General features: G+C 37.8%; 1 protein-coding gene across 1 annotated transcript in view; it reads left to right on the forward strand.

The window, feature by feature from the left end:
* The window catches only part of sema4ga (sema domain, immunoglobulin domain (Ig), transmembrane domain (TM) and short cytoplasmic domain, (semaphorin) 4Ga), a 55,139-nt gene extending 31,718 nt beyond the window's left edge, over positions 1 to 23,421 (forward strand). Inside the window, exons 8-15 of the mRNA XM_073834135.1 lie at positions 438 to 592; positions 5,316 to 5,491; positions 9,586 to 9,733; positions 12,256 to 12,478; positions 12,569 to 12,684; positions 12,864 to 13,018; positions 14,056 to 14,117; positions 15,173 to 23,421. Of these exons, the coding sequence (XP_073690236.1) occupies positions 438 to 592; positions 5,316 to 5,491; positions 9,586 to 9,733; positions 12,256 to 12,478; positions 12,569 to 12,684; positions 12,864 to 13,018; positions 14,056 to 14,117; positions 15,173 to 16,086 (1,949 nt within the window). The 3' untranslated portion in view covers positions 16,087 to 23,421. The remainder of the gene's footprint in view (positions 1 to 437; positions 593 to 5,315; positions 5,492 to 9,585; positions 9,734 to 12,255; positions 12,479 to 12,568; positions 12,685 to 12,863; positions 13,019 to 14,055; positions 14,118 to 15,172) is intronic.
* Positions 23,422 to 27,660: the final 4,239 nt, after the last annotated feature.

Genomic DNA, 27,660 nt, shown 5'->3' on the forward strand with positions numbered 1-27,660 from the left:
TATACATAACAGGCTGGTCTTTTAAATGAATGTGTTTTTAAGCACAGTTGCCAACATTGATAATAATAAGAAATATTTCTTGAGCAGCAAATCAGCATATCAGAATGATTTCCGAAGGATCATGTGACACTGAAGACTGGAGTAATAATGCTGAAAATTCAGCTTTGACATCACAGAAATAAATTACACTGTAAAACAGTTATTTTAAGTTGTAATAATATTTCACAAAATTACTGTTTTTACTATGTTCTTGATTAAATAAATGCAGTTTTGTTCAGCATAAGATACTTTACATCCAAATGTAGTGTCGTTTAGTATAATAAAATGGATATTTATTTTTAACAATCATTTTAATGTGCAGTGTTGCTTTATATTTAAAAATTTCACTTGACTTGCTGTGATGTACTAACAGCAGTCTTCTGTCTTGTCCCATACAGAGGCTGATTTTGTGGGCTCAGCGCTGGTGAAGGAAAGCTTGAGTAGCTCAGTGGGAGATGACGATAAGATTTACTACTTCTTCACTGAGAAGAGTCAAGAGCTCAGTCCATACTTCAGTCACAGCAGAGTCGCTCGGGTCGCCCGTGTGTGCAAGGTATGAGCCTACAGATGGTGTCTTTACCCAACAAGTCACTGTACTTGTTCTGTCTCATCTGCATCTTAAAGGGATAGTTCACCCAAAAATGAAAATTCAGTCATTAATTACTCACCCTAATGTCGTTCCAAACATGTAAGACCTCATAATTTGTGTTCCTGAAGATGGTTTTACGGGTTTGGAATAATGTAAAGGGTGAATGATTAATTTTTGGGTGAACTATCCCATTAAAGCTGTTAAATTAAATAGTAAAAATTAGAGGGAAGAATTCCAGACCTGATTTGGATAGTAAAGTTGAACAAAAATGGTTAAGAATTTAAAGAAGTTCACTTTCAGAACAACAATGTACAGATAATTTACTCACCCCCCTTGTCATCCAAGATGTTCATGTCTTTCTTTTTTCAGTTGTAAAAAATAGTTTTTTGAGGAAAACATTTCAGGATTTCTGTTAACATACAGTAGTCACCGCTAATACGCTACTAAATATATTGTAGTAGCCTACTTTTTTTCTTTTTTTGTACAGCTGCTTTGAAACGATTTGTATTGTGAAAAGTGCTATACAAATAAACTTGAATTGAATTGAATTTTTTCTAAAAAAAAATGTCAATTTGTATACTTTTGAATCTCACATGCTCGTCTTGTCTAGCTCTGTGTCAACTCTGTGTATTCCAGTTCATGACAGTTAGGGTATGTTGAAAATCTCATTTTCTTCTCCCTTTTTATGTAAAGCATGTTGATGCAGAGCTAGACAAGATGAACATCTGAGGTTAAAAAGGTATATAAATTGTCAATTTTTGTAGAAAATAACTGATCGTTTTGCTAGATAACACCCTTCTTCCTCAGCTGGAATCGTTTAGAGCCCTTTATAGCTGCATTTAAACTGCATTTTGGAAGTTCGAACTCGGGGCACCATAGAAGTCCACTATATGGAGAAAAATCCTGGAATGTTTTCCTCAAAAAATATAATTTCTTTACAACTGAAGAAAGAAAGACATGAACATCTTAGATGACAAGGGAGTGAGTAAACTATCTGTACATTTTTGTTCTGGAAGTGAACTACTGCAAAATAATGACACACAAAAATAGGGACATGGCAAGACATTGTCCTCATATTTGAGTTCTTCAGAGACATCCACTGCCCTGCCCTGGAAAATAGCACACATACAGTACTAAAAAGTTTCTCGCCAATGGGTTTTCAAGCTCTAAACTGTTTCATTCTCAGCACTGTAAGGGTTCTGCCCTCAAAATGCTCCTTTATTTGAAGTGAGGTTTTCTACAGGTTTCCTAATAGGGTTTTACAGCAACGTTGTTGCCAGGCATCTCACTCTCTAACGGCTGCCTTCCCACGAGACTCGCCTCTCTGTCTCGCTTCTCAACCCATCAGTCTAGCTCTACACACTCAGATCAAAGTGTCTGCAATTTCACATCTTTTCTAGACTGCTACTCTACAGTGTTTATTTACCATCTGATGTTTTTGTGCACATTCAGTGTGCAGCTCAATGATCAGTGCATATAAGTAAGTAGTTTCTCGAAGGCAAAGAGCACATCTTATGGTCTTAAAGGTCAGGATGTTGGATGTTCACTGCAAAGGACATTTTGTTGTTGATAACTGGCTTAAGTGTTGGTTTAATAGTACAATTGTTTTCAAAGCATGTGCTTAATATTACACTGTTACGTTTGAGTATGTGTGTGAATTCAACTTTGCTTTCTCACTTTTGACCAACTAAATGCATGCTTGCTGAATAAAGGTATTAAATAAATAAATACATTCTCAACCCAAAATTTTGAATCATAGTGTACATAATAGTGGGTTAGATAACACAGACTGAATAACATTATATTCCAGTGTATTGAGGCTGGGGCTGAGAAGTGTGTGAATCAGGCTGTATGGACTGAGGGTAAAATCAGCTTCTCTGTGGCAGTTCACACAGCAGGATCACCTTAATGAGTAGATTATTGTTCATTATCCACATGCTAGAGGGATTGAATGCTGTTAATGCACACTAGCTGACACTGAGCTTGGGGAAAGCCATAATTAAGCATAGAAACTCAGCTGTTGTCAGTAACAGTCTGTATAAAGTCTTAATAAAAGCGTTCTTTTACTTCATACTGGTGTAGGCTAGAAAATCACTTGCAGTTTTTAAATATCCAAAACGATCTGTGGTGGATTATTGTATCAGTGCCAATGCATTAAGCTTTGGTTTCGTATCACCATACATCTGCTTCTGAATATCACCAGTTGAGATGATGGGATCATAAATCAGCATTCAAAAGCCAGTTTCCTTTTTTTCCCACAGTGGAAATTAAAGGCTATTACATTATAGTGTCAGTCTTATTACCGGAAACTAAGTACTGGGGAAACCAAGAATTGCTGTAAGACGGTTTGGGGTCCCGTCAAAGTTATTCCTCCATGAAGATTAATTCTCCTCCTGGGAGGCAGCATGGAAAATTTACTTTATCCCCCTGACAAGATGGGGTATTCCTTTACATACAAAAAACCCCATCCAATTCAGTGCATTTCCCTTTCCCACAGTCACACTGGCGATAATGTTAGCTGCCACCAAACATGCCAAGAGCCAGTGATCCATGTTAAAAGAACTCATAAGCTTTCTTCTACTACTGTTTTGTAACACTCTTGGAATTTTTCATACATTTGAAGTCAAAAGTTTACATTCGCCTTGCAGAATCTGCAAAATGTTAATTAATTTACCAAAATAAGAGGGATCATACAGTTTTTTTTATTTAGTACTGACCTGAATAAGATATTTCACATAAAATACGTTTACATATATTGTCTACAAGAGAAAATAATAGTTGAAATTATAAAAATGACCCTGTTCAAAAGTTTACATACACTTGATTTGTAATACTGTGTTGTTACCTCAATGATCCACAGCTGTGTTTTTTGAGTCCCTTGTTTGTCCTGAACAGTTACACTGCCTGCTGTTCTTCAGAAAAATCCTTCAGGTCCCACAAATTCTTTGGTTTTTCAGCATTTTTGTGCATTTGAACCCTTTCCAACAATGACTGAATGATTTTGAGATCCATCTTTTCACACTGAAGACAACTATTGCAGAAGGTTCAAACAGTAACTGATGCTTCAGAAGGAAAACCAATGCATTAAGAGCCAAGGAGTGAAAACTTTTTGAATTTAAAGATCAGGGTAAATTTTACTTATTTTGTCTTTTGGGAAACATGTAAGTTAGCCTGGAAAAAATCCAGACCCTAATCTATTAAGATAAAGGGTCTGGCATCGAGCAATGAAAAGGGTCTAACTCGAGGGGCGGCACCAAGCATGCATTTGAAACTCTCACTACACGCAATTGGATAACGCCACGACCAATCACAACAATATGCTTAGCTACCAGCGGAGCTAACTGATAGATTAAACTCTTGCCGTATCCAGTCGGCAAAACAGCAAAAACGTCCTTCTTGCAAAGGAACGATTCGAGGTTTTCTGTTCCTCTTTTATATGAAAAGCCAAGTCTAACTCGTTCATTGTAGCGGCCAAAGCCGTTTTAAACAACTGGCAACTTCATCTGTAGCCATTTTTCAATGTTTACTAAATGATTCCGGACGTCGCAGCGCTGCCATCATCAGCTTAGCTCGCCTCTGGCCTGCCTACATCAGATACACCGATTTGATTGGTTCCCAGAACAGCTTACGTAATGCAGTAACATGCATCATTGCTCGATGCCAGAGTGTCTTGCAGAGACAATTCAAATTGTGCTCTCGCGAGACCTCTGGATTTCCAGGGTACATGTAAGTATCTTCTGCAGTACTAAATGAAAAAAAAAAAAGATATTTAGGCAAAATAAGAAAAATGTACACCTCTTCATTCTGTTCAAAAGTTTTCACCCCCGGCTCTTAATGCATCATGTTTCCTTCTGGAGCATCAGTGAGCGTTTAAACCTTCTGTAATAGTTGCACATGAGTCCTTCAGTTGTCCTCAGTGTAAAAATATGGATCTCAAAAGTTTTTATACCATAGAAATTTCATTCATTCTTGTCACCAGTGTCATCACCAAAAAAAAGAACTCAAGCTCAGTGAAGACAAGTGAACAGTCAGCGATTAAATAAGAATAAGAAACTAATTACAAGCAATAGGACAAAAAACTAGGAAATAAATAAGAAATGATACATACATTGTATAAAGTATTGAAATGTATAAAAACACTGCATATTCTTCACTGTGTAAATTAAATATGTATTTCTTCTTATTAAAGTTACAAAAGTGATTTAGTCAAGAGCAGTGAGACATTTTTTCTCCTTTTGTTGTTTGATTAACATGAATGACAGAAAGCAGGAATATCAGGCTGCTGTCACTTTAAGAGCTACCTGGATCAAGTGTACTATATACACATGTATTTTCTTTCTCAGCTGTTTGCTTTCACTTCACTTAAGACCTAAATTACTGTGTTTAAGCAGATACTTGCAGAGTCGGACATTTTGACACATACAAGTGTGTGTATTTAACTGTTCAAGGCCTATAAAGTGGCAAAAATAACTCTCTGTTATACTCTCTGCTCTATGAGAACCGTCTTTGACCACTGATTGCCTTTCGACAGCTTAAAATTACTTTGCTGCTCAAGAAACATTTATTATTAGCAATACTGTACTGCTTAATATTTTTGTGGAAACCTTAATCTTAATATGGTTTCTTTCAGGATTTGCTGATGAATGAAACATTTAAAATAACTGTTCTATGTCCTTTTACCTTGTAGAGAGACAGAGGAGGTCTCCTCACGCTGCAGAAGAAGTGGACCTCCTTCCTGAAGGCCCGTCTGGTGTGTTCTTTACCTGACTATGAGTTTCACTTCAACGTGTTGCGGAGTATGTTTTTCATGGAGAACTCCAGCTCTCAGGACTCTGTTTTCTATGGCATATTTGGTCTGGAATGGTAAGATTACTTTTTTGCATAATGGCTTAGTTATCTATTTGCAATTGTTTCGATTTCATTGTGGGTGTCAATTACATTAGTTATCTGTCATGATGAAAGTCACTTCTTCTGGCTCTCCTTCTCGGGAGGAGACCGTCTTTCTTAAACGATCCTGGCAGTTGTTTATGGAGGCTTAAAGTCTTGTGCTGCCATGCATTCAGGGTGGCATGCAAATGACGCCTCAGTCGATAGCGATTAAAGGATTCTGCCAGTGCATGTCGTGTCATTTTGCTTTGACTGGCGGGTTTGTTGAAATGGATTTTGTCTATTAGTAAGTTCATCTGTCAACGCTGGCTCGTGCTGGCCGCTTACATCAAATGAGGTGGCAGCGTTTACAGTCCACCAGGATCATCAGAATGAAAATCGCTGACAAGCCTCTTGTTGCCTGGAGCACAAAGCATGTTTTATTCATAAGCAGGTCACGTTCTCTCAGGAGATCAGAGAATTTGTTCTGGACACGTATAAAAAGGCCTGTGAGCCAAGCTTTGACTATAGTCATTGATAAAACTGTAAGATGTTGTACTTTGAACCACATTTCTGTTTTTGTCAGCATGGCAGTGAAACAATTTCTTTTTATTCGATTGTTTCCTTTCACACATTTCTCCAGAGCTAAACTGGTTATAACACATAGGTCACACACGCTTAACGTCTGCCGCTTTGACTGACGTGACAGTCTTGACGCCCTGCTGAAACCAGAGGGGCGGTTCTGATGTGCTGCCAGGCAATCAATCTGTGGGCTGCGGCTGCCTGAGGTGCAAACTGCAAACATATGAGTAACAGTGATGAATGACAGGACAGGCAGGACTATAACGTGTGCCACGTTAGAAAATGATTAAGAGGCAGAAGGAGAGAGAGCAAGACAAATCAGATGAGAATGAGTGCGTCAGCTGAGCTGTGATGATCTGATCACACTGACCTCTAGCAGGGTAAGGTTGAATGACTGTGGTGTCACCATGTCATCAGTTTGGGTGTAAAGTTTACTTTGACGTGGGTGCTTGTTTTCCTGAGTATTAGGCAATTCTGAATTAGACATGGATTCTCCAGTAAAATACATTTTCTCTTAAATTAATAGTTCTTACAAAATTTTTTTTTTTTTTTTTTTTTTTTGAACAGTAAGGACTTTTTTAACAGAATGTTAAAGCTGCTCTTTTACATACAAATGTAAATGGCACCTTTTTGTGTGTGTTATAATTCACAGTATACAATATATTATTTATGGAACATATGAATTATTGGGTTCAAGTGCTTTAAGGCCTTTACGCACATGCATAAAAAGGAGTTATGTTTTATTTAGCAAGCATGTAACCACTCATAAATAGACAAGGCTAGTTACAGCCAATATAGACACTTTACTAAGGAAATGCATGGTATTTAAAGCGTTTTAACAGTTATAGCGCAAACTATGGTCCAATTTTAATAAAACTTTGCATGCTTGTTTGGAATCATGTGGCATATGAAACCTACTGAATGTTTTAGTTTTTGTTTAGGATTTATAGGCTTTTGGGTATATTTGGACACACCCCTTTTCTAAATGACCACGTTATAGCTACCCAAAGGATAAAATTCAACATTTTATTGGTAATTATTGATCTAGATTGCTCATATTGAGGTTAAGCAAAGACATAGGAGTAGTTTGCAAAAGTAGGTTTTTTATATAACCAAGAATATTTCATGAATGATTTGAGTAGCAGCAGTGGTTCTTGAGGCAAATTTTCTGAGTATGAGGAGATCTATCTAAATGATTGAATCACCACGTGGTTACAGAGACGATTTCTTTTAGTTTTTACAGACCTCTCTAGGGCCATGAGTTGAACATGCCCACCGAGTTTCATTCCAATCAACCTCTATAACTTGGTTTGATAGGTGCTTAAATTTTATTAGCCAATGGCGGCCATGTTTTTTGAGATATGCGAAATTGCGAATGTCCTCAAAGACACTTGTGGCACTTTGGACAAAGACAAAGCATACCAATTTTCAGTTTAATTGGACTAACATGTGTATTGTTATAGACATTTTTATGTTTTTTCCCCTTTTATAGCGCCAACAAATGGCCAAACTCTGCTCTTTTTTTTTACTGTGACCTCCATGTTCAGTGACAAATATCTCCTTCGATTCAACAGTTATAGACGTTTCGTAAAAGTGAATGTTTTGGTGTCCCATTGCGACGATCGAAATCAAAATTTCACATTTTTTGATAATTATTGATATTCACTCTCCAGAGAATCTTTTGGCAATGGTTTGGTTCCAATTGGGCAAAAAGCCTAGGATCAGTTTGCAAAAGTAAATTTTTAGAAAATTTCGTCAGGGTGACGATTGTCTATCGTGAGCCAAGGGTTCCAACGATATAAGACGATGAGCCTGTGACTAACGATTTAGGAGTTATGAGCGATTCCATACTTTTGATCATTGTAACGCCACTGTCAGGCCATTTGGAGCGAGCTTTGGTGACATTGTAGACGGTGTGAATACTACCATCTCTCGAAGTTTCAAGTCTCTACGAATTACGGTTTGGTTTGCCCGACCAGTTTTAGCTGGAGAATGCTGATTTTTGGCCATTCTAACAATTGCAAAAGGGTTTCAGGGCTACGCGTTTGAACCCCTAAGTAATATATATATAAAATAAAAAAAAACTAATAACATATTATTATGTTAACATAATAATAATCTTCTGACTTATTCTTGCTTTTTTTTTACTAAAAATAACTATGTAACGATACACTGATGACTCATTCAAGTTAGCAGAATTTGCAACTAAATTTGCAAGACTTAATGAGGCTTAATGAGATATTGTACAATGTTTAAGAGCGCAAGACATATTGGAAAGAAATAGCGGACCAATCTGTTTACAGCCGCTTTTCCACTATCTCTGACATTCACGTAAAATTGCATTCCGACCTTCAGTAGCAGTGGCACAATCTTTCAAAATGGTTGTGAAGCAACTGTTACCCTCAGGTTATTTGAAATGATAAAATAAATGAAAAATTAATGTATGAATAAATCCAAATGTCTGCCAATGCATTTGAAAGAAAACATAGTAGGTTTTCTATGGCAAAACAATGCCAATAATTGTGTAATAATTATAAAATAATTAGGCGGGATCGTTAATTACAAAGACACTAAAGACTGCAGCCTTTAGTGTCAGTCACTAGTGCGCTTCTTGAGATCAGGGGAGTGAGATGTTCCTGCACAGCTCGTAATAGCTAGCCTCCTTACACACCCAAAGCTCAAATTAGTGAAAAGACAGCTTAATTGCCCAACACCTTTGAATATATTATTTATGCCTACATACAAAAAATTACATTTTAATTTTACTTTTACACTTTTACTGTCTACTGACATTGTATGGAATAGAGCAGCTTGGGCATTCTGCTAAATTTCTTTTTTTTTTTTTTTTTTGTAAAAAAAAATGGTCCTGTGGGTTTCAAATGGCACTGGGTGAGGAGATGGTGACAGAATTGCAATTTCTAGTTGAACTATTCCATTAAACTACTACTGGAAGCACTCTTTTCCCTCCATTGCTGTTTTTTCCCTAGAGTCTCTTCTAATAAGTGCCCCTTCCTCTTTTTTCACCAGGTTGTACTCATCACTTGAGAAGCTTTGTCTATGTTCCTGTCTCGTCCCCTTCACCCACTCACTGTCATTCCTCACCTCTCTCACACACTTTTTGATAAATTTGTAATCTATTTTTCGTGTTTCCATGGTTACACAGTGGGCTTATGTGGGTTTTATGCCGGCATGCCAAGACCTTGAGAAACAATGAGTGCAGCACAGGCTGAGAGGATCTTCGGTTAATAAACCCAAGCGTACAAACTGGAAACTGGCTCAACCACAAAGCGTTCACACCTAGGCTGATTCACCACTTTCATGAATGCACAGTCTATTCACAAAATTTCTTTGTGCTCCCTTGAAATGTATCCTAAAGAAATGGCTGAGTGTGGGTGTTCGTCGTCCCAGCGTTGGCTCAGGGTTTTACTTGACATCATGTAGTGTTGGATTTCTTTCCTTTGTACTGCTTTGAAAGAGTACTAACCAGTGCTTCTTTTTTTTTTTTTTAGGAAAAACGTAAAGGCGTCTGCTATCTGCCAGTACTCCATTTCGGATATCCAGTGGGCCTTTGATGGGCCTTACATGGAGAGCAAAGAGGACTCCAGCTCCAAATGGACCCAGTACACAGGGAAGGTGCCAGAACCGCGACCCGGCTCGGTACGGCCAACAGTAGCTATACTAGATTACAGTAACACTGATCCCCTGTTTCATCTTACACTGGCCTGATTATCTCTGAAACCCTGCCTTCTTGCTGACTCTGATGGGAAAGCACAAGTCAGCACTTCATAGGAGGAGCTACTAAAGTTCTCTAATCGCTGTGTGCTTTCCACACAAGTCTCTGCTTCAGAGAGCACAGCGAGGTACAGGTAGAGCGCTGATCTGGTTTCATCCAGAAATCAGACGCTGATGAGCAATTTTATAGAGTGCACATAGAGAAAATGGGCTTATTTCATCAAAGCATTTTGCCATGGAGATTAGTAGCAGGCAGAAAATCTTTGCTGATTGGCTGCATTATGAATTTTGAATCTGTGATATTGCTAATGAGCGAGTCTGTATGCAAGTGAGCAGCTTTAATTGCTGTTCAGAAGTTCTCAGAAATTGAAAGTATTCTGGTTTTCCTGGCCTATTTTGGGTTTCTGAAAATGAAGCATTTTTTGTAAGCTTTTCTTCTCGAACGCTTGAACAGTGTCTGTCAGATAATTGAAATGACAGTTAAATTATGTCAATTTTCAGTCAAGATCCCGAGAATAGCTCAATGTCCTACATTCTCAACAGGTTCTTGGAAATTAGTGTGCAATCCCACTGTGCAAGAAGAAGGAATCCTTTTAAGGCTGTGAAAATATGGCAGGATATACATGTAGCTATTGAAAACGTACTTCTTGAAACTTTTTCGCAAGACACGAAATACGTACCACCATGTACATTACGTAACATATTAAGTGTGAAATGTCCTCTGGGTGGTACTAAAAGTGTGCTTTTTCCCTCGGAACAGATGAACGTACGTATGGTGCATTTTTTGTGACGTTGGTTTTGTATGTGTCATCACAGTTCTGACTTGAAATGTCCGTTGAGTGGCGCTATAATTCTAATGCTCCGTGACATTTTAAAATAACGTACCATCTGCACTACACCTAAACCTACCCGATAATATCAACAAAATCGGATGTGACGTATAAAGTAGGGCTTGAGAACGCGATTAAACATTTTTTAACGCAGTTAAGGCGCTGGCCCCGCACCCATACCTGTATATCATCTTATATTTCATACAGTTGACTGTTGACAAATATGATGCAGGGCAACAACTCTGGTGCAAAAAATGTCCCTGTATGTGTGTTGTCTCATATTTATATATTTCACATGTCCACAATATTGCAATGTATCACAATGTCCAAATCTATGTTATATTTTTAACACAAAATTTTGTGTTTTTGCTCAATTTTGCAGAGAACATATTACCTTTGTAGCCATAACAGAATTGTTGCACGTCTCCGAGCAACACAGCAGTGTTTAGTTTCTGAATAAATCCACGTTTTGAACAAATCGTGAGAATCAATGATTCAAAGGCCCATTCATAAAGATAGTCATTTACATTATTCCTGAATGAATCAGCCATTTAAACGAATCGAATGAATGAATGGATGACTCATAAAGACATTTATCGCCACCTGCTGGAAGATTTAGTTTCTTATTTAGAGTATCATTTCATTAAAATAATAATAGTAATAAAAATAAAAACAATAAAGGGATAGTTCACCCCAACAAATTTAACTTTGTCATCATTTACTCACCCTCATGTCGTTTCAAACCTTTCTTTTATGGAACATAAAAAGGTATTTTGAAGACTGTTTATAACAAAGCTGTTTTGGTTATAATGACTTTCATTGTATGAACAAAAATACTTTTTTTCAAATTATCTTCTTTTAGCTGTAGCTTATATTTTATCCCCCAGTTTTACAGACAAGGCTTAAGCCTAGTTCTAGACTAAAAATGTAAGTCTGGGTTGTTTCAACTGAAATACAATTGCACTGTTTGATCTTAAGATATATCAGTGCCTTTGTTTCGTCTTACGATGCACACCAGTAATGTTTTTTTGCAAGCATGTTTATAAAAATTACTTAATTGTCCTAATTGCACTATGGCCTAATCCTGTTTTAGCCTAAGCCCTGTCTGTGAAACTGGGCCTATGTGTAATAAATTTTATGTTAAATCAAATCAAATATTTTGTTTTAAAGCTACAATTTGTAATGTCTACATAATACTTTCTCATTTAACACAAAAATAGCTTTCAATAAACTTTTGTGGGTATTTTCACAGTCAGATTTATTTAGCGATTAATTAGATTAATCTAAACATAATTTAATTAATTGGATTTTTTTAAAAAAAATTTTTAGCTTGTTTAGCTTGTTTTTAGCTTGTTTTTTTGTCAAAAAAGTCCAATTCCGTGCCGGCTGAGCTACCGAGCAAGCTTGTTACGTCCGGAAAGCGAAACATATGGAGCTGTACTCATAACTGTGTACAAAAATGATTCACTATTTTACAGTCTCTAGTGTTCATTTCTGTTTAAAACTGCAGTGATATGTACTTATTGGTATATATTTTGCGTCCTGCGAAAAAGTTCCCAGAGGTACGTTTTCGTCATGAGTAACGTTACCCTGCTCATGCTTTCCTTTTCCTTTCAGTGCATCACAGATCAACTTAGAGCAAAAGGCATCAACTCATCCACCAACCTGCCAGACGATGTACTTCACTTTGTCCGTCGCCATCCGCTCATGTACAGGCAGATTCTTCCTCAAGAACAGCGCCCCCTTCTGTTTAGGAGGAATGTGGATTACACTAAAATTGCTGTACACAGAGTAACTGGTCTAGATGGTCAGATATACCACGTACTCTTCATTGGGACAGGTAATGTATGTTATAGTGACCTTATCTATCAAGCACTTGGTGCTTTTATTGAGTGCAGCTGGGTTCTGAGTTGTTTTGATGTTCTTCCAGATGAAGGTTGGCTGCAAAGAGCTGTGAAGGTTAATGGTCAGCTGCACATCATCGAGGAGCTGCAGCTTTTTGAGGAACCCCAGCCAGTGGAAAGTATAGTCATCTCTGAGAAACAGGTGAGAAATGACCCTGTGCACATCCTGGAAGTTGAATGTCTCTAAATCCATCATTTCAACAGATTGTTTCCATTATAACGTCTCCAAATCTGTTACATTCAGTTTGGATTGATATGAATATGACTTGATTTTATGTACAGCCCACAATGTGAATCTTAATACCCACTTGAACCTTTCAGATGAGTGTGTATGTGGGTTCGCCAACCTCAGTGGTGCAGTTGCCCTTGTCCACTTGCAGAAGATACTCTTCGTGCTTTGACTGTGTGATGGCGCGTGATCCCTTCTGTGCCTGGGATGGACTGGAGTGTGTGGAGATTACGTCACACAACAGAAGGTATGAGTGCGTGGTCATGAATACTAGGTATTTTTGCGGTCTGTTCTTAACTTTATAATGAATTGGTTGAGTGCCATTGTGGCTAGCAATATATCTTAGTGTAGGTACTCTGTTAATAGAGCTCATAGCTTGATTTTGTTGATGTATATTTTATTATGGATACGTGCCTAGCCTAGAGTTAGTGAACTTGATCATTGAAACATTCAAGAGATAGTTCACCCAAAAATTTTAATTAACTAATTATTCAACATAATGTTGTTCCAAACCTGTAAGACCTTCGTTCAGCTTTGAAACACAAATGAAGATATTTTTGATGAAATCTGAGAGCTTTCTGACCCTTCATAGACAGCAGTGGTCCTCTTGATACTGGCGGAAAGGGGAAGAAGAATTGTTTTTTTGTGCACAAAAACTATTCTCGTAACTTCATAAAATTACGATTGAACCACAATGTGACGTGGACTATTTTGTTAAAGTTCTTGGTAACGTTCTGTGCCTTGAATGTGGTAGAACCCTTGCTGTCTATGGAGAGTCAGAGAGCTCTTGGATTTCATCAAAAATATCTTAATTTGTGTTCTGAAGATGAACGAAAGTCTTACTGGTTTGGAATGACATGAGGATGAGCAGTTAATGACAGAAGTTTCATTTCTGGGTAAACTGTCCCTTTAATATATTGGAAACCTTTTTTTTGCCTGCATTAGCTGATATTGAATTTTTCTATTGTGGATGCTCATTTCCTCTATTTTACATTAAAATTACCTTTGCGGCCCTAATTCTCTCTTGTAATGTGTATATCTTTAGCAAATCTCAAAATGAATTATTTATTTTTCATACCGCATATTATAATGTTGCGATGCCTAAATTTACTAGTAAAATCTGTTTTTGGTTTTTAATGCTTTATTTTTTATTTAGACAATCAGTCATTTATTAGTTGTCAGCTATAAGCTATAAAAATATTAAAATCTGTATTTACTGTATTGGTCAGAATTTTAATTTAGGTGCATAATAATACTAACAAATAATAACTTTTTTCTACACAGAGCCAATCTGACACAGGATATTCAGAATGGAAACCAGGGCTGTGATGAATCTACAGCAGATGGTATGAAAAATCAATAATAATCAGTGTTGAGGTGATGATTCACTGTTGCTTTAGTACTATTTATATGCTATTATAGTGTTTATTAATATTTTGAATTAGCTTTCATTTGTAGATTTTCAGTTTTATTTTGATTTTAGAGTAGGTTGTCATTTTTGTTATATTCTTTTGTCATCTTTATATTTTTCTATGCTTTTTTCATTTATATTTACAGTACCAGTCAAAAGTTTTTGAACAGTAAGATTTTTAATGTTTTTTTAAAGAAGTCTCTTCTGCTCACCAAGCCTGCATTTGTTTGATCAAAGTACAGCAAAAAAATAAAAATAAAATAAGTGTTTTCTATTTAAATATATGTTTTAAAATGTAACTTGTTCCTGTGAAATTTTAGCATAATTAAAAAAAGCATTTATTATTATTAGTAGATCAGCATATTAGAATGATTTCTGAAGGATCATGTGACATTGAAGACATAATGATGATGAAAATTTTGCTTTGATCACATGAATAAATTACATTTTAAAATATATTCAAATAGAAAACAGTTATTTTAAATAGTAAAAATATTTCAAAATTTTACTGTTTTTGCTGTACTTTGGATCAAATAAATGCAGGCTTGGTGAGCAAAAGAGACTTCTTTAAAAAACCTAAAATATTACTATTCAAAAACTTTGGACTGGTAGTGTATATTTAGCTTTAATTTTAGGTGTTATAAGTAATTATTATTTTTTTTTTAATTTTAGCTCTATTTTACAAAAATGATTTTTAATAGTCTTAACCTCAGCTAACAACAACAACACTGTGATGACGTGTTTGAAACACAGTGATGATTGTGTTTAAAATTAGTGTAGCCAATGTGCCTTTTAATTCTTTGAGTCATAGCAGTTCAGTTGAAGTGGGGTGGGAGGTGGATATTAGCCAATATCTAAGGTTGTAGGCACACGCCAATTTCAGAGTGTCCAATGAATCACCATTACTGCAGTAATATGATCAAGCTAATTAACCCTGAATTATTCCAGTGTCATCATAACTGATGTGTGCATGTCATCGCTCTGTCATAGGCCAAGTATTACACCGCTCTCGCTCTGTGATGGCGGGAGATGACGTGCTGCTTCAGTGTGAGCTCAGCTCCAATCTGGCAACCCCCGAGTGGATGCTGAATGGAAAGGAACTGGAGCGTTACGGACTAGACTCCGGTTACCGCGTTGGCACCGACGGCCTCCTGGTCATCGGGGCACGATCTTTCCAGAGTGGTGACTACTGCTGCTTTGCCCTAGAGAATGGTGTCCATGTTCCTGTAGTGATCTACAGCTTGACAGTTCGGCAGGAGCTTCCCGCACCTCCTCCCGTAGAGCCAACACGTCCACGCTTGACCACAGCCACCTACTGGACGATTCAAACTTCCCAAAGTGACTCTCCGGAGGACTTCGATCCAACCCCAATGTCTCCTCGCTTCGAGTTCTTGTCTGTGAGGAATATGGAGGCTATGTACCTATCTCTAATCACTATCCTAGGAGGCTTGTGTTTTGTTTTAACAGTCGTCCTGCTTTACGTGGGATTCTGCTTGCAAGGGCGAAGGGGTAAATACTCCTTAAGAGCCGCAGCTTGTGCTGAAAGAAAGCGAGGTGCCCATATGGAGCTGAAGACCATCTCAAGCCACTGCAATGGGAAAACGGATGCTCACGATGGCCTGTTGCAGATCGTCCCTGGAGAAGCAACGACGTCACCCAACAAAGAGCTTCCACCCGCTCCGCCTCTTCCACCGCCTCCAGAACCAGAGTACGTCAATGGACTCTCTGCCACTTTGCCCAGCGTCTTACGCAAGATGAATGGCAACAGCTATGTGCTGCTGAGACAGACAGATGGAGACACAACATCTCCGCTCTATTACTCCTTCACGGAGGAGCTCAACAGGATCCTGGAGAAGAGGAAGCACACGCAGCTGTGTAGCAAACCTGATGAGAGCTCGGTGTGAAAACGTGATGTGTTTAAACTGCTAGTGTCCTCTCAAGTGTTCAAGGGCAGTGCCATTGTCTAATACCCCTTCTTCACCCAGACTGCTTTTATTGGAAGATAAACAAAGAGTTGGTATTCCTCTAAAAGGAGCAAGCTCCCTCTCCGTTTACATTTCAAATGTAGAGCTTTGTAGAAAAATGTAGAGACTTTCAACAGACTCAGGAAAGCCTACTGGCCACAGAATGGACACATACAATGGAAATTCTACCTCAGGAAATTGTATCGTACAGCTTTTGGCTTATTTCAGCATGCTTGCGCTAAATTCGAGTTGGGGTTGGGGTTGTATAGTGGGGGACACGCAGCAAGGGAACCTTCAGAGCAAAAAAAACATCTGGGAGAATCAAGTAAATGATTCATTTACAAACTGGTTGGAAGAAACATTTACGGATGTGCCAGGATGGAGAAAATCGTGTGAAAACTCTAGTGCGTCGAGCACTGAATGTCTTTGATATGTCTTTATTTTAATACTTTCTAATTTATGCCAACGCTGACCATATCAGTAACAGCTTGTAATAATAATCATACTTAAAGGAGACGTTGACTTCCAGAACGAAAATGTACAGATCATTTACTCACCCCCTTGTCATCCAAGATGTTTATGTTTCTTTTTTCAGTCATAAAGAAATTTTGTTTTTTGAGGAAAACATTTCAGGATTGTTGTCCATTTAGTGGACTTCTATGGTGCCTGTGAGTTTGAACTTCCAAGATGTAGTTTAAATGCAGCTTCACAGGACTCGAAACAATCCCAGCTGAGGAATAAAGGTTTCATCTAGCGAAACGATCAGTTAATTTTCAGAGATAGGAGTTTTTCAACATACCCTAACTGTATTGACTCGGATTACACGGAGTTTGCATGCATTTTGGAAGTTCAAACTCGGGGGCACCATAGAAATCCACTATACGGAGAACATTCCTGAAATGTTTTCCTCAAGAAACATATCTTTACGGCTGAACAAAGAAAGACCCAAACATGTTGAATTACAAGGGGGTGAGTAAATGATCTGTAAATTTTTGTTCTGGAAGTGAGCTTCTCCTTTAAAAAGAGCAGGGATAACAGACTTTGAAACAATTAGAAATGCACTTGATGGTACTAATAGTGTAAATAGGGCATTTATGGATAGTTTCACAGGGGTGGGAATTGGAAGATGACAGTATTAACCACTGAGATGCACTTTATGGACCGGTAGCATTTGGTTTCCATTAGGTGCTGCTTTTTATGACAGATCTGGAGAAGATGGAATGGATTACATGGACGGGACAGTTGGGAAAGATGTGAAAGCAACAATATGAATTGACTCTGAAACTGCTGCGAGAGGGAAGACTATGTGCAGTATCTGTTTAACCCTGAGAAATGGGCCCCTAAATATGTCTGGATGCGTTTGACTTGAGATCTGTTATGTCTCAGATCTGTATGTCTCTTGTAGTATGATAAGTCGACATGCACAAGAACTGACATGATTCCTTGTCGGAATCCCTCATCAGAATTCCAGAATTGGCTGCTAGGTTTCCATGGCAACCAGAGAGCAGAGGTAAAGCTGATGCTGACCTTCTTAGATTATCCTTTTGACATGACCAATTACTACAGCACCTCTTACAGTCAGGTCTCACGGTCTTAACTGGGATTAAGCGAATTTGCGCAACGTCGTGAAATTGGGCTTCTGCTGCCAGTAAATAAACTAAATTCAATTTTAGTTGGGGCATGATGAACAATGAGTATTGTAACGTGCTGATATTGGGGGGGTTTAATTATCCCCTCACTTCCAGTAAGTCCATTAAACCGTTGTGTAAATGTTCGTCCTGGAACCGCTCCAGCTGCTCCGACTGCCCACACTCGCGTGCAAGAGCATTTTGGCGTATCTTCCACTACTTAAGGGGAGCGAAGCACCTGGTTCTGTCTGTTTAGATCAGAATATGCAGATTGCAATGGAGCCGAGTGGAGAACATTAAGGCCACATGTTCAGAGCAGAGCTAAGATGAGCACTGCTGATAGTGCAGCTTGTGCTCTCCCTTATGTGTTCAGACTGTTTTTGTCTTGTTTAGTAGAGTTTTCTGTTTTTTTCTGAAGCGCTTTAAGACAGTTCACCCAAAAAACAAAATAATAATGCCATTATTTAAATATTTATCCTCTTGTCATTGCAAACCTGTATCTTGTTGTTTTTACACAAAAGAAGACATTTTGAGTATCTTTCCATGGCTCTTTCTATACAGTGAAACCTCTGAATATTCTTAAATTAAGAAAGATTTACCAGAGAACCAAAATCACGTAAAATTAAATGAATTGATGCTTAAAAAAATAAAAATAAAAATGAACTGAACTGTTTTCCTTTTAGATTAAAGGGGGACATATCATGAAAATCTGACTTTTTCCATGTTTAAGTGTTATAATTGAGTCTCCGATGCATCTACCAAACCAGAAACCATGAAAAAGGACAACCCAGTAACTATGTTTTGGTCTTTCTCTGCAAGCATGTGAAAAAACAAGCCGCTCAGATCTTATTATAATATTACTGCCCCCTTAATCTGCAAGTTTCCACCCACTGCGCTACCATTCTGTTTTCGCAGGCGACAATGGTGTACCAGTTCTAATGCAATGGCAAAAGTTTGAGCAAAGCATGCTGACTGTTCTGTTGTTGGCTGCACAGACTAGCACAGAACACTGTTTAGAGTCCCAGCTTCAGAGAAGACGAGAGCAATGGATTTATTAGGGGTTCAAGCGTGTATTGCTGAAACCCTATTGTAATTTTTAGAATGGTCACTGATCAGCGATCTCCACGTAAAACTGATCGCACAGACCAAACCGTAGGTCGTAGAGACTTGAAACTTGGAGGGGTAATAGTATTCACACTGCCGACAACATCACCAAGGCTCACTCCAATCGACCTGAAGGGGGCGCTACAGCGATCAAAAGTACTCACGTCAGACAAAACGCCTCAGATACGATTGTGAGCAAATGTTTCAGGTGTTTTGGATTTTTTGCAAAACCTACTTTTGCAAACTAGTCCTAGGTTATTCAGCTGATTGGAACCAAACCAGTGCAGAAAGATTCTCTGGAAAGCGAATATCAGTATCAACATGAAAATCACTGTGCACGGTCTTGGTCAGAAGTGCCACAAGTGTCATTTGCGTATTTCAAAAAAACATGGCCATTGGCCAATAAAATTTGGGTGCCTATTAAACAAGGTTCACGGAGACCGATCGGAATGAAACTCAATGGGCCTGTTTGACTAACGGCCCCAAAGGTCTGTGAGAAATAAAAAAAAAGAAGTCGGCCACCAGGGGGCGATATTGCATTTCTCAAGAATGTAAATGACTGTACATTGTGCGTTTTTTTTTTTTTTTGCACATACACGCCATACTCGTATCATACGACAGAACTCTTCATTCCGGACAACTTTACCTCTAGAGCCACTGCTGTCAATCAAATAATTTGTTAAATGATTGAGAAGATGTAAAAAAAAAAAACTACTTTTGCGAACTACTCCTAGGTTTTTCGCTAAATCTGGAAAAAAACACTGCAGTACAATTCTCTGGACTCTCTAGGTCAATAATTATCAAAAGAATTTTAAAATTTACCCTTTTAGAAGTTATAACAGGGTCGTTTAGAAAAGGGGCCTGTCCAGATTTACCCAAAATCATATAAAGCCTAAAAGAAAACTCAAAACTTCACAAAACCTTTTGAGCATGTGCGACAGCTGATTCTAAACAAGCATGCAAAGTTTTAAGGAAATCGGACCACAGCTGGGGCTATAACAGTCATAACCATCATAAACTGTATTTAACAGTTTAAGCGCAATAAGACATGAAAGAGAATTTAATTTAGCACTCACGTGCTGTGTGACAGCCGCTTTCTGTGCAACTGCTTTGGATGTGTATGCTCAGAAAAACCTTTATTAGGTTTTAAAATGCATGATTTCAACACGATAGATATCAAAACCAAACCTATGTTTTTTTGGAAGAGTACCTGAGGTACGAGTTGTAAAGCTACATCCTATTCTGGAAAAGAGGGCAGCGAGCAGCAGCTCATTTGCATTTAAAGAGACATACACGAAAACAGCATGTTTTTTTGCTTTCACTCAAACTAGGGATTTTCAAAATTATATAATAAATGATCGGTGGGGTATTTTGAGCTGAAACTTCACAGACACATTCTGGCGACGCCTGAGACTTATGTTACATCTTGTAAAAAGGGGCATAATAGGTCTCCTTACTCCACTGACAGATATTTTTTTCTTGGTTTAAGTGTAGATTTTGATAAGATGTCTTGTTTCCTGAAAAATGTATGTTGTATGTATCTTGATTTATTAATGTTCTGATATTTCTACTGGAAAACAAGACAAAAATACTAAGTGTGAATCGCATTCCAAACCTTTTGAAGCCAGATTCAAAAAGCATTGCCTTTGATGCAAAAACAACATTGTGTGAGCAGACCTCTCATGATTAATATAGCACACAAGTCATAGGGACAAATTTTATTGTACGTTTATAGTGCTGTCATTTTTGGATCTTGACAGATTATGTTTCCTGCTGTTAATCTTTCATTTTTTTCCCATCATCTCTCCCCCTCTGAATCCCCCACCACCACCTTTTTATTTCCTTTTGACAAATGGCTTTCATGTCCGTGCATACACCTCCATCATAGTGTCTAATGAGAGCAGAATAGATCTGCATACACATCTGACCTCCGCTCTCCCAGAGGGTCACAATCTGTGATTAGATTGTCATCATGCAACTCATATGGTCTGTTCCTGCAATGTTTACATCCCTCGAGTCTTCTATTCCCGCGAGAGAGGCACTCCTGCGGATTCTTCTAACATGCCAGGACAGGTTTGTGGATGAGAAATATCTCGTCTGCTGCCCGCATTCAAAGTGAATTTAAAGTGCACTAGAGAGAACAAGATTGACAGAGAAAGATCAAACGAGAGTCTGGAGAATGCATTGAAATAGATTGGGAAATGGTCGTTAAGCCTTTTAGTCTCATTTAGAGCAACTACACAGAGCCCTCAACAGCACCCGTATCTGATTCCACATTCAAAAAAGTGGCACGTTAATGTCGCTAAAATGCCATTGGTCCTCCTGAGTGTAGTAACTAAACGCAATGCGCTACTTTCAGTCTGTTTTTCGCATATCGCCTGGCTTCGGAAGACTTAATGTACAACATAAAGAGTCATTTCCACTGCTTTTATGATATTTTTAATGTTGTTTAATGGCAAGAGCTACATAATGATTTCAATTTTAGCAAATAATAGCAGCACACAGGTTTGGAATGACACGAGGGAAAAAGAATAATGACAGAATTACCATTTCTGGGTAAACAAACAAAACAGAACAGTTTTTGGGTTTATTTTCGAAAGAGAGCATCATATCAAGACACGCACAGTCACAAAACGTGAAATGTTGAACAAGACAACAAGAAAATTACATTATCAGACATTTCAGTATTTACAAAAGAATATATTTCTTTGATGCGTAATCTATAATGCGTAATGTAGTCGCCACTGAGGTACAGTTGAGGTCAAAAGTTTACATACACCTTGCAGAATCTGCAAAATGTTAATTATTTTACCAAAATAAAAGGGGTCATACAAAATGCATGGTATGTTTTTATTCAGTACTGACCTTAATAAGATATTTTATATAAAATATAGTAATCCACAAGAGAAAATAGTAGTTACATTTATAAAAATGTCAAAAGTTTACATATGCGTGATTCTTAATACTGTATACCTGAATGATCGACAGCTGTTTTTTTATGTTTAGTGATAGTTGTTCATGAGTCTTGTTTGTCCTGAACAGTTAAACTGCCAACTGTTCTTCAGTAAAATCATTCAGGTTTAACACATTTTTTAGTTTTCAGCATTTTTGTGTATTTTCCAACAATGACTGTATGATTTTGAGATCCATCTTTTCACATTGAGGACAACTGAGGGACTCATATGCAACTATTATAGAAGGTTCAAACACTCACTGATACTTCAGAAGGAAAAACAATGCATTAAAAGCTGAGGGGTGAAAACTTTTGAACAGAGTGAAGATGTGTACTTTTTTTATTTGGCGAATCAAGTGTATGTAAACTTTTAATCAGTCATAATTTAACTATTATTTTTTCTTGTGAACTACATGTAAATGTCTTTTATGTAAAATCTCTTATTCAGGTCAGTACTAAATAAAAAAGAACATGTACTTTTGTATGATCCCTCTTATTTGGATAAAATAATTTACATTTTGCAGATTCCACAAGGTGTATGTAAACTTTTGACCCTCAACTTTAAGGGAGAATTGTTATTGATTTAGTGTGTTACATTGTTTTGTTGTTGTACTATTAAGCCATTCGCCATTTTCAATATGAACTTAATGCTTAATGAATAATTAAAGCGGTTTATTCCCTGTATAGATGACCAAAAGAGACATAATATCAAGTTTAATTGGTCCCTTCAGTCATGAATACTTCATTCCAGTATACAATGTAACGTAAAGTGCGTCAGTGGAGATATTTATTTTGTAGCTTTGTACAGTTTTATGTATATTTATTTTAGTAATATTTCAAACTGGGATTTTCTAAATTGTGGTTGGTTAATGGTGCATGGCTATGCATTTTTGCAAACATTATTTACAATTTTTGAAAAGCAAAACAAATAAATGATGATAAAAATAAAAATAGAAATGAAATTAAACCTACAAAAGCATGCATTAATTTAATTTCCATTATTACTGTATTGTATTTTCCAAAATTGTAAAAATTGTTTCCAGCTGTATATGTGCTAAAATGTTACTCCACATTCCAGCTAAGACGATATGCTTCCTATTTCTCATTTTGTGTTCAGAAAATATTGTTAAAGCGCCTGCAGAGCCGACCATGTCTCAGAGTCACTTCAGTGCACAGTTGTATGCCTCTTCAGTCGTGGGTAGGATTGTGTGGGCTGCCTCTGGAACTGCATTTAATGAAGCTGGTTAGACCTGTGCCTGTCACCATGGTGAAAAAGACCATAGAATTATTATCAATTCGCTTAATGTTTAATTCTCTACTGCTCTCTCCGTGCAAGAAACATTCTCGACTGTCTCGCCCCGTGTGTGCGTTCAAACAGTCATAGCCCAAGGTGTACATTTACTGTTTGTCGTTTCTTTTGTCCAAGGGTAAAGTGTTATGTTTTGTGTTTAATTAACACATTAATACTACAGAGACGTGCTTGCAGGGGAGGAGGCTGAGGTGTGAATTCATTATTTTCAACATCGGAAACTTGTAAGTCTGTTTACATTTTACCTAGTAAGTTCTTTTAATAAACAGTATTGATGCTTATAGTGTCTCTTTGATTTTTGCTTTTATACAAAATAAATTAAAGTCTGCTTTCATGAGTCAAAATGAGGTCACCTGTGTTGACGCGTATAGGTGCTACAACAAAACTGGTTATTAGCACTTGATACGTCAAATACAGCTGGAACAGGTTGTTCTGTGGTCAACCGGTATTACCAACTGACAGAATCTTTCTTTCTTATTGACTTCAATTCTGCTGCTGGGAATGACTTGAAACAAAGCACTCTGTCACGGATCAGTCCATATTTTTGCTATGAGAGAGTGTGGGAGGTGTTTCATTCATGAGGGTATCACCAGTTCTATTAAACAACAAAGGAGTAGGCTATTTATTGTTTTATTAACAATGAGTATGCGCTTTATCTAATAAAGGTACAAAAGGTTTCTACTGATGGTCAGACTTGGACTCAGAACAAATCTCTAAGGAGATTCCAATCTCAAACATTTACGGCATCGTAGTAAACCGTGACGTCACATGACAACAGAAGGGTGCGGGGCTATGCTGGTCATTATGTTGGTTATCACCTGGTGGAATGATACGGGATAAGAGAACGTGAGATAAGCAGTGTTTTTACAAGAGGAGGAGAGTTGTTTTGTGTTGCTGGAGTCTCTATAGAAAGTGACTCATTGCGTTATTCTGTTCTGTACTCTACAAGAAGGTCCCTGTGAAAGCATTACACTCCAGTTCGAGACATCCATGGTTTAAATTATGGGGTGAATTAAGATTTAAATCCTCTCGAAAACAAATAGATATGTCTTAAAGGTAGCCTATATGGTACATAAAAGTATATATCGCAGTTTTAGCTGGGTTACAAATGTTTCAATAACTTTAAAAGTTAAGGTGTTGACTTTTATAGACCTTAATGGGATAGTTTACCCAAAAATGAAAATTTGATGTTTATCTGGTTACCCCCAGGGCATCCAAGATTGAGAACTTTGTCTGTCAGTCATATAATGGCAGTCAATGGGACCCACGGCTTTGAGAGTCAAAAAAACATACACAGACAAAACCAAATTAAACCCTGCGGCTCGTGACGATATATTGAGGTCTTGACACACAAAACAAACCGACTCTTAACTTTTGAGCCTGATCGACTGAAGTTTTGGTTGCTTGCTCTTTAACACACACCTGCTGTTGTAAACGTGCTCCGGACAGTTGGACACTGTGGTGGATCAGAGGTAAAAAAGTTATATTAATACTGTTCAGTTTCTTGTTTTGTGTGTTAAGACCTAAATGTAGGTCTGTTGTCAATAGAGAGTTTGAACTTATGTCACGGTTTAGTCGGATGCATCGCCATATTGGAGATATTCAAATGTAAACAGAAGCATGGATTGCACGGTTAATGTACTACTGAATATGTTGTTTTGCTAGTTTATGCTGGCAGAAGACGTGTTGAAGCCGTTAAATCATACAGAGAAGGACTTTGTAAGCAGGAATGGGCGCAATATTTTGACAAACGAAGATTTATAGGTGGTAAAGACACATACAAGCAGAAATAATTAAGATATTGGACTAATATTTCCCCTACCTGACCAGAAATGATAAGAACAAACACGAATGTTGTCAAGATTCTTGCCCTAGAAGTCCTTTTTCAGTTTGGCCAACCACAAATGCTTTTTGTTCCTCAAACTGTTTTTTGCACTCTTCTCTTTGATTTGTTATCACTTTTGGCAGTTTATACTATTCTGAATGTTTTTTCCATTCTGACCGATTAGTACAGCCCAAAACCTGACATATAATGGCAGTCAATGGGACCTACGGCTTTGAGAGTCAAAAAAACATACACAGACAAAACCAAATTAAACCCTGCGGCTCGTGACGATATATTGAGGTCTTGACACACAAAACAAACCTACTCTTAACTTTTGAGCCTGATCGACTAAGTTTTGGTTACTTGCTCTTTAACACACGCCTGCTGTTATGAACGCGCTCAGGACAGTTGGATATTGCGGTGGATCAGAGGTAAAAAAATATATAAATACTGTTCAGTTTCTTGCACAGACCGATTGTTTTGTGTGTTAAGACCGAAATGTATCGTCACGAGCCGCAGGGTTTCATTTGGTTAATTTGTTTGACTCTCACAGCCGTGGGTCCATTATATGACTGACAGACTGCAACGGTTTGAGTTAAAAATCTTCATTTGTGTTCTACTGAAGAAACAAAGTCACCTACATATTGGATGCCCTGGGGGTAAGCAGATAAACATCAATTTTTTTTTATTTTTGGGTAAACTATTCCTTTAATCAGGTTAGACACCACATTGAATTTAACACAGATAAAAATGAGACTGTGAGCGATAGATTTAGAGACTTTACAATGGCCCACACTGTATAAAAGTCAGAGATCACATAAACTCACAACTATTAAAACTGTTTAATGGAGGTTTTATGAAAGGTCACCCCTCCCCCCAACCGGTATGTTGTTAAATAACAGTACAGTCCATTGAACACACCCTCAAAGCCTCGTTTACATTCCTGTCAACTATTAAATATGGTGATACCTGTACTAAGGTCTAAACTTTATTCAGTTTAGATGTCATATTAAAGTTAACACGAATAAAAACCAGGTTGTGAGGGATTGACTGCTGTCTTTACAAAGGCACACACATGTATCAGTTTGTGTAATTTTCACAAAAAGTAGGTTTTGTCAGTTGAAAGTATTTTTTTTTCAGAAAGATGTTTCAAGAGATGCACAAAGATATGTTGTTAAACAACACTATCCCAGCCCCTAGTCCCTCATAGCCTTGTTTGCATTCCTGTCAAAAATTAAATATGCTGCTATCCGGATAGATGTCTGTTGTCAATAGAGAGTTTGAACTTACGTCATGGTTTACCCGGATACGCCGCCATATTGGAGATTCTCGGATGTAAACAGCAGCATGGATTGCACGGTTAATGTACTACTGAATACATTGTTTTGCTAGTTTATGCTGGCAGAAGACGTGTGGAAGCCGTTAAATCATAAAGAGAAGGACTTTGTAAGCAGGAACGGGTGCAATATTTTGACAAACAAAAATGTATAGGTGGTAAAGACACATACAAGGAGAAATAATTCAGATATTAGACTAATATTTCCCCTACCTGACCAGAAATGACAAGAACAAACACGAATGTTGTCAAGATTCTTGCTCTGGAAGTCCTGGTTCAGTTTGGCCAACCACAAACACCTTTAGTTCCTCAGATAGTTTTTTTTGCACTCTTCTCCTTGATTTCCCTGGTGAAAAAAAAAACAGCTAAAGCCAGCCTAGGCTGGTTGGCTGGTCTTAGCTGGTCAGGCTGGGAAACCACCAGCTAAAACCAGCTACTTCCAGCTTAAACCAGCTAAGACCAGCCAGCCAGCCTAGGCTGGTTTTAGCTGGGTTTTTTTCAGCAGGGTTGTTATAACTTTTGGCAGTCTATACTATAAATGTTTTTCCCGTTCTGACCGATAAGTACACTCTGTGAAAAAAACAGCTAAAACCAGCCTAGGCTGGTTGGCTGGTTTTAGCTGGTCAGAAGGCTGGTTTTAACCACTCTTCCAGCCTGGCCAGGCTGGTCTTAGCTGGTCAGGCTGGGAAACCACCAGCTAAAACAAGTTACAGTGCCTTGCAAAAGTATTCATACCCCTTCATTTTTTACGTTTTGTTGCAGCATTATGTTAAACTGCTTTAAATTAGTTTTTCCCCACATCAATTTACACGCCATACACCATAATAATGACAAAGCAAAAAACAGATTTGCAAATTTTACACATTTATTAAAAATAAAACACTGAAATAAGTACATTGCATAAGTATTCATACCTCAGTACATAGTAGAAGCACCCTTTACAGCCTCAAGTCTTTTTGGGTATGATGTGACAAGCTTTGCACATCTGCATTTGGCAATTATCTGCCATTCTTTGCCTCACTTTTCACCTCTCAGGCTCTGTCAGCTTGGATGGGGGCTGGCAGACATTTTCTTGAGTCCTAGTTGTTCCAATCATCTTCCATTATGGATAATGCTTCTGTGAACCTTCAATGCAGCAGATTTTTTTCTGAACTCTTCCCTAGATCATTGCCTTAACGCAAGTCTGTCACTGATCTCTACAGGCAGTTATCTTGACCTCAGGACTTGGGTTTTGCTCTGATATGCATTTTCAGCTGTTAGACCTTTCCTGAAAGGTGTGTGCCTTTCTAAATCATACTCATTCAAATTAATTGGCCACAGTTTAACTCCACTCGAAGTGTAGTAACATCTTGAAGCAAT

This window comes from Garra rufa, chromosome 2 (genome assembly GCF_049309525.1).
Source record: "Garra rufa chromosome 2, GarRuf1.0, whole genome shotgun sequence".
Taxonomy (NCBI): Eukaryota; Metazoa; Chordata; class Actinopteri; order Cypriniformes; family Cyprinidae; genus Garra; species Garra rufa.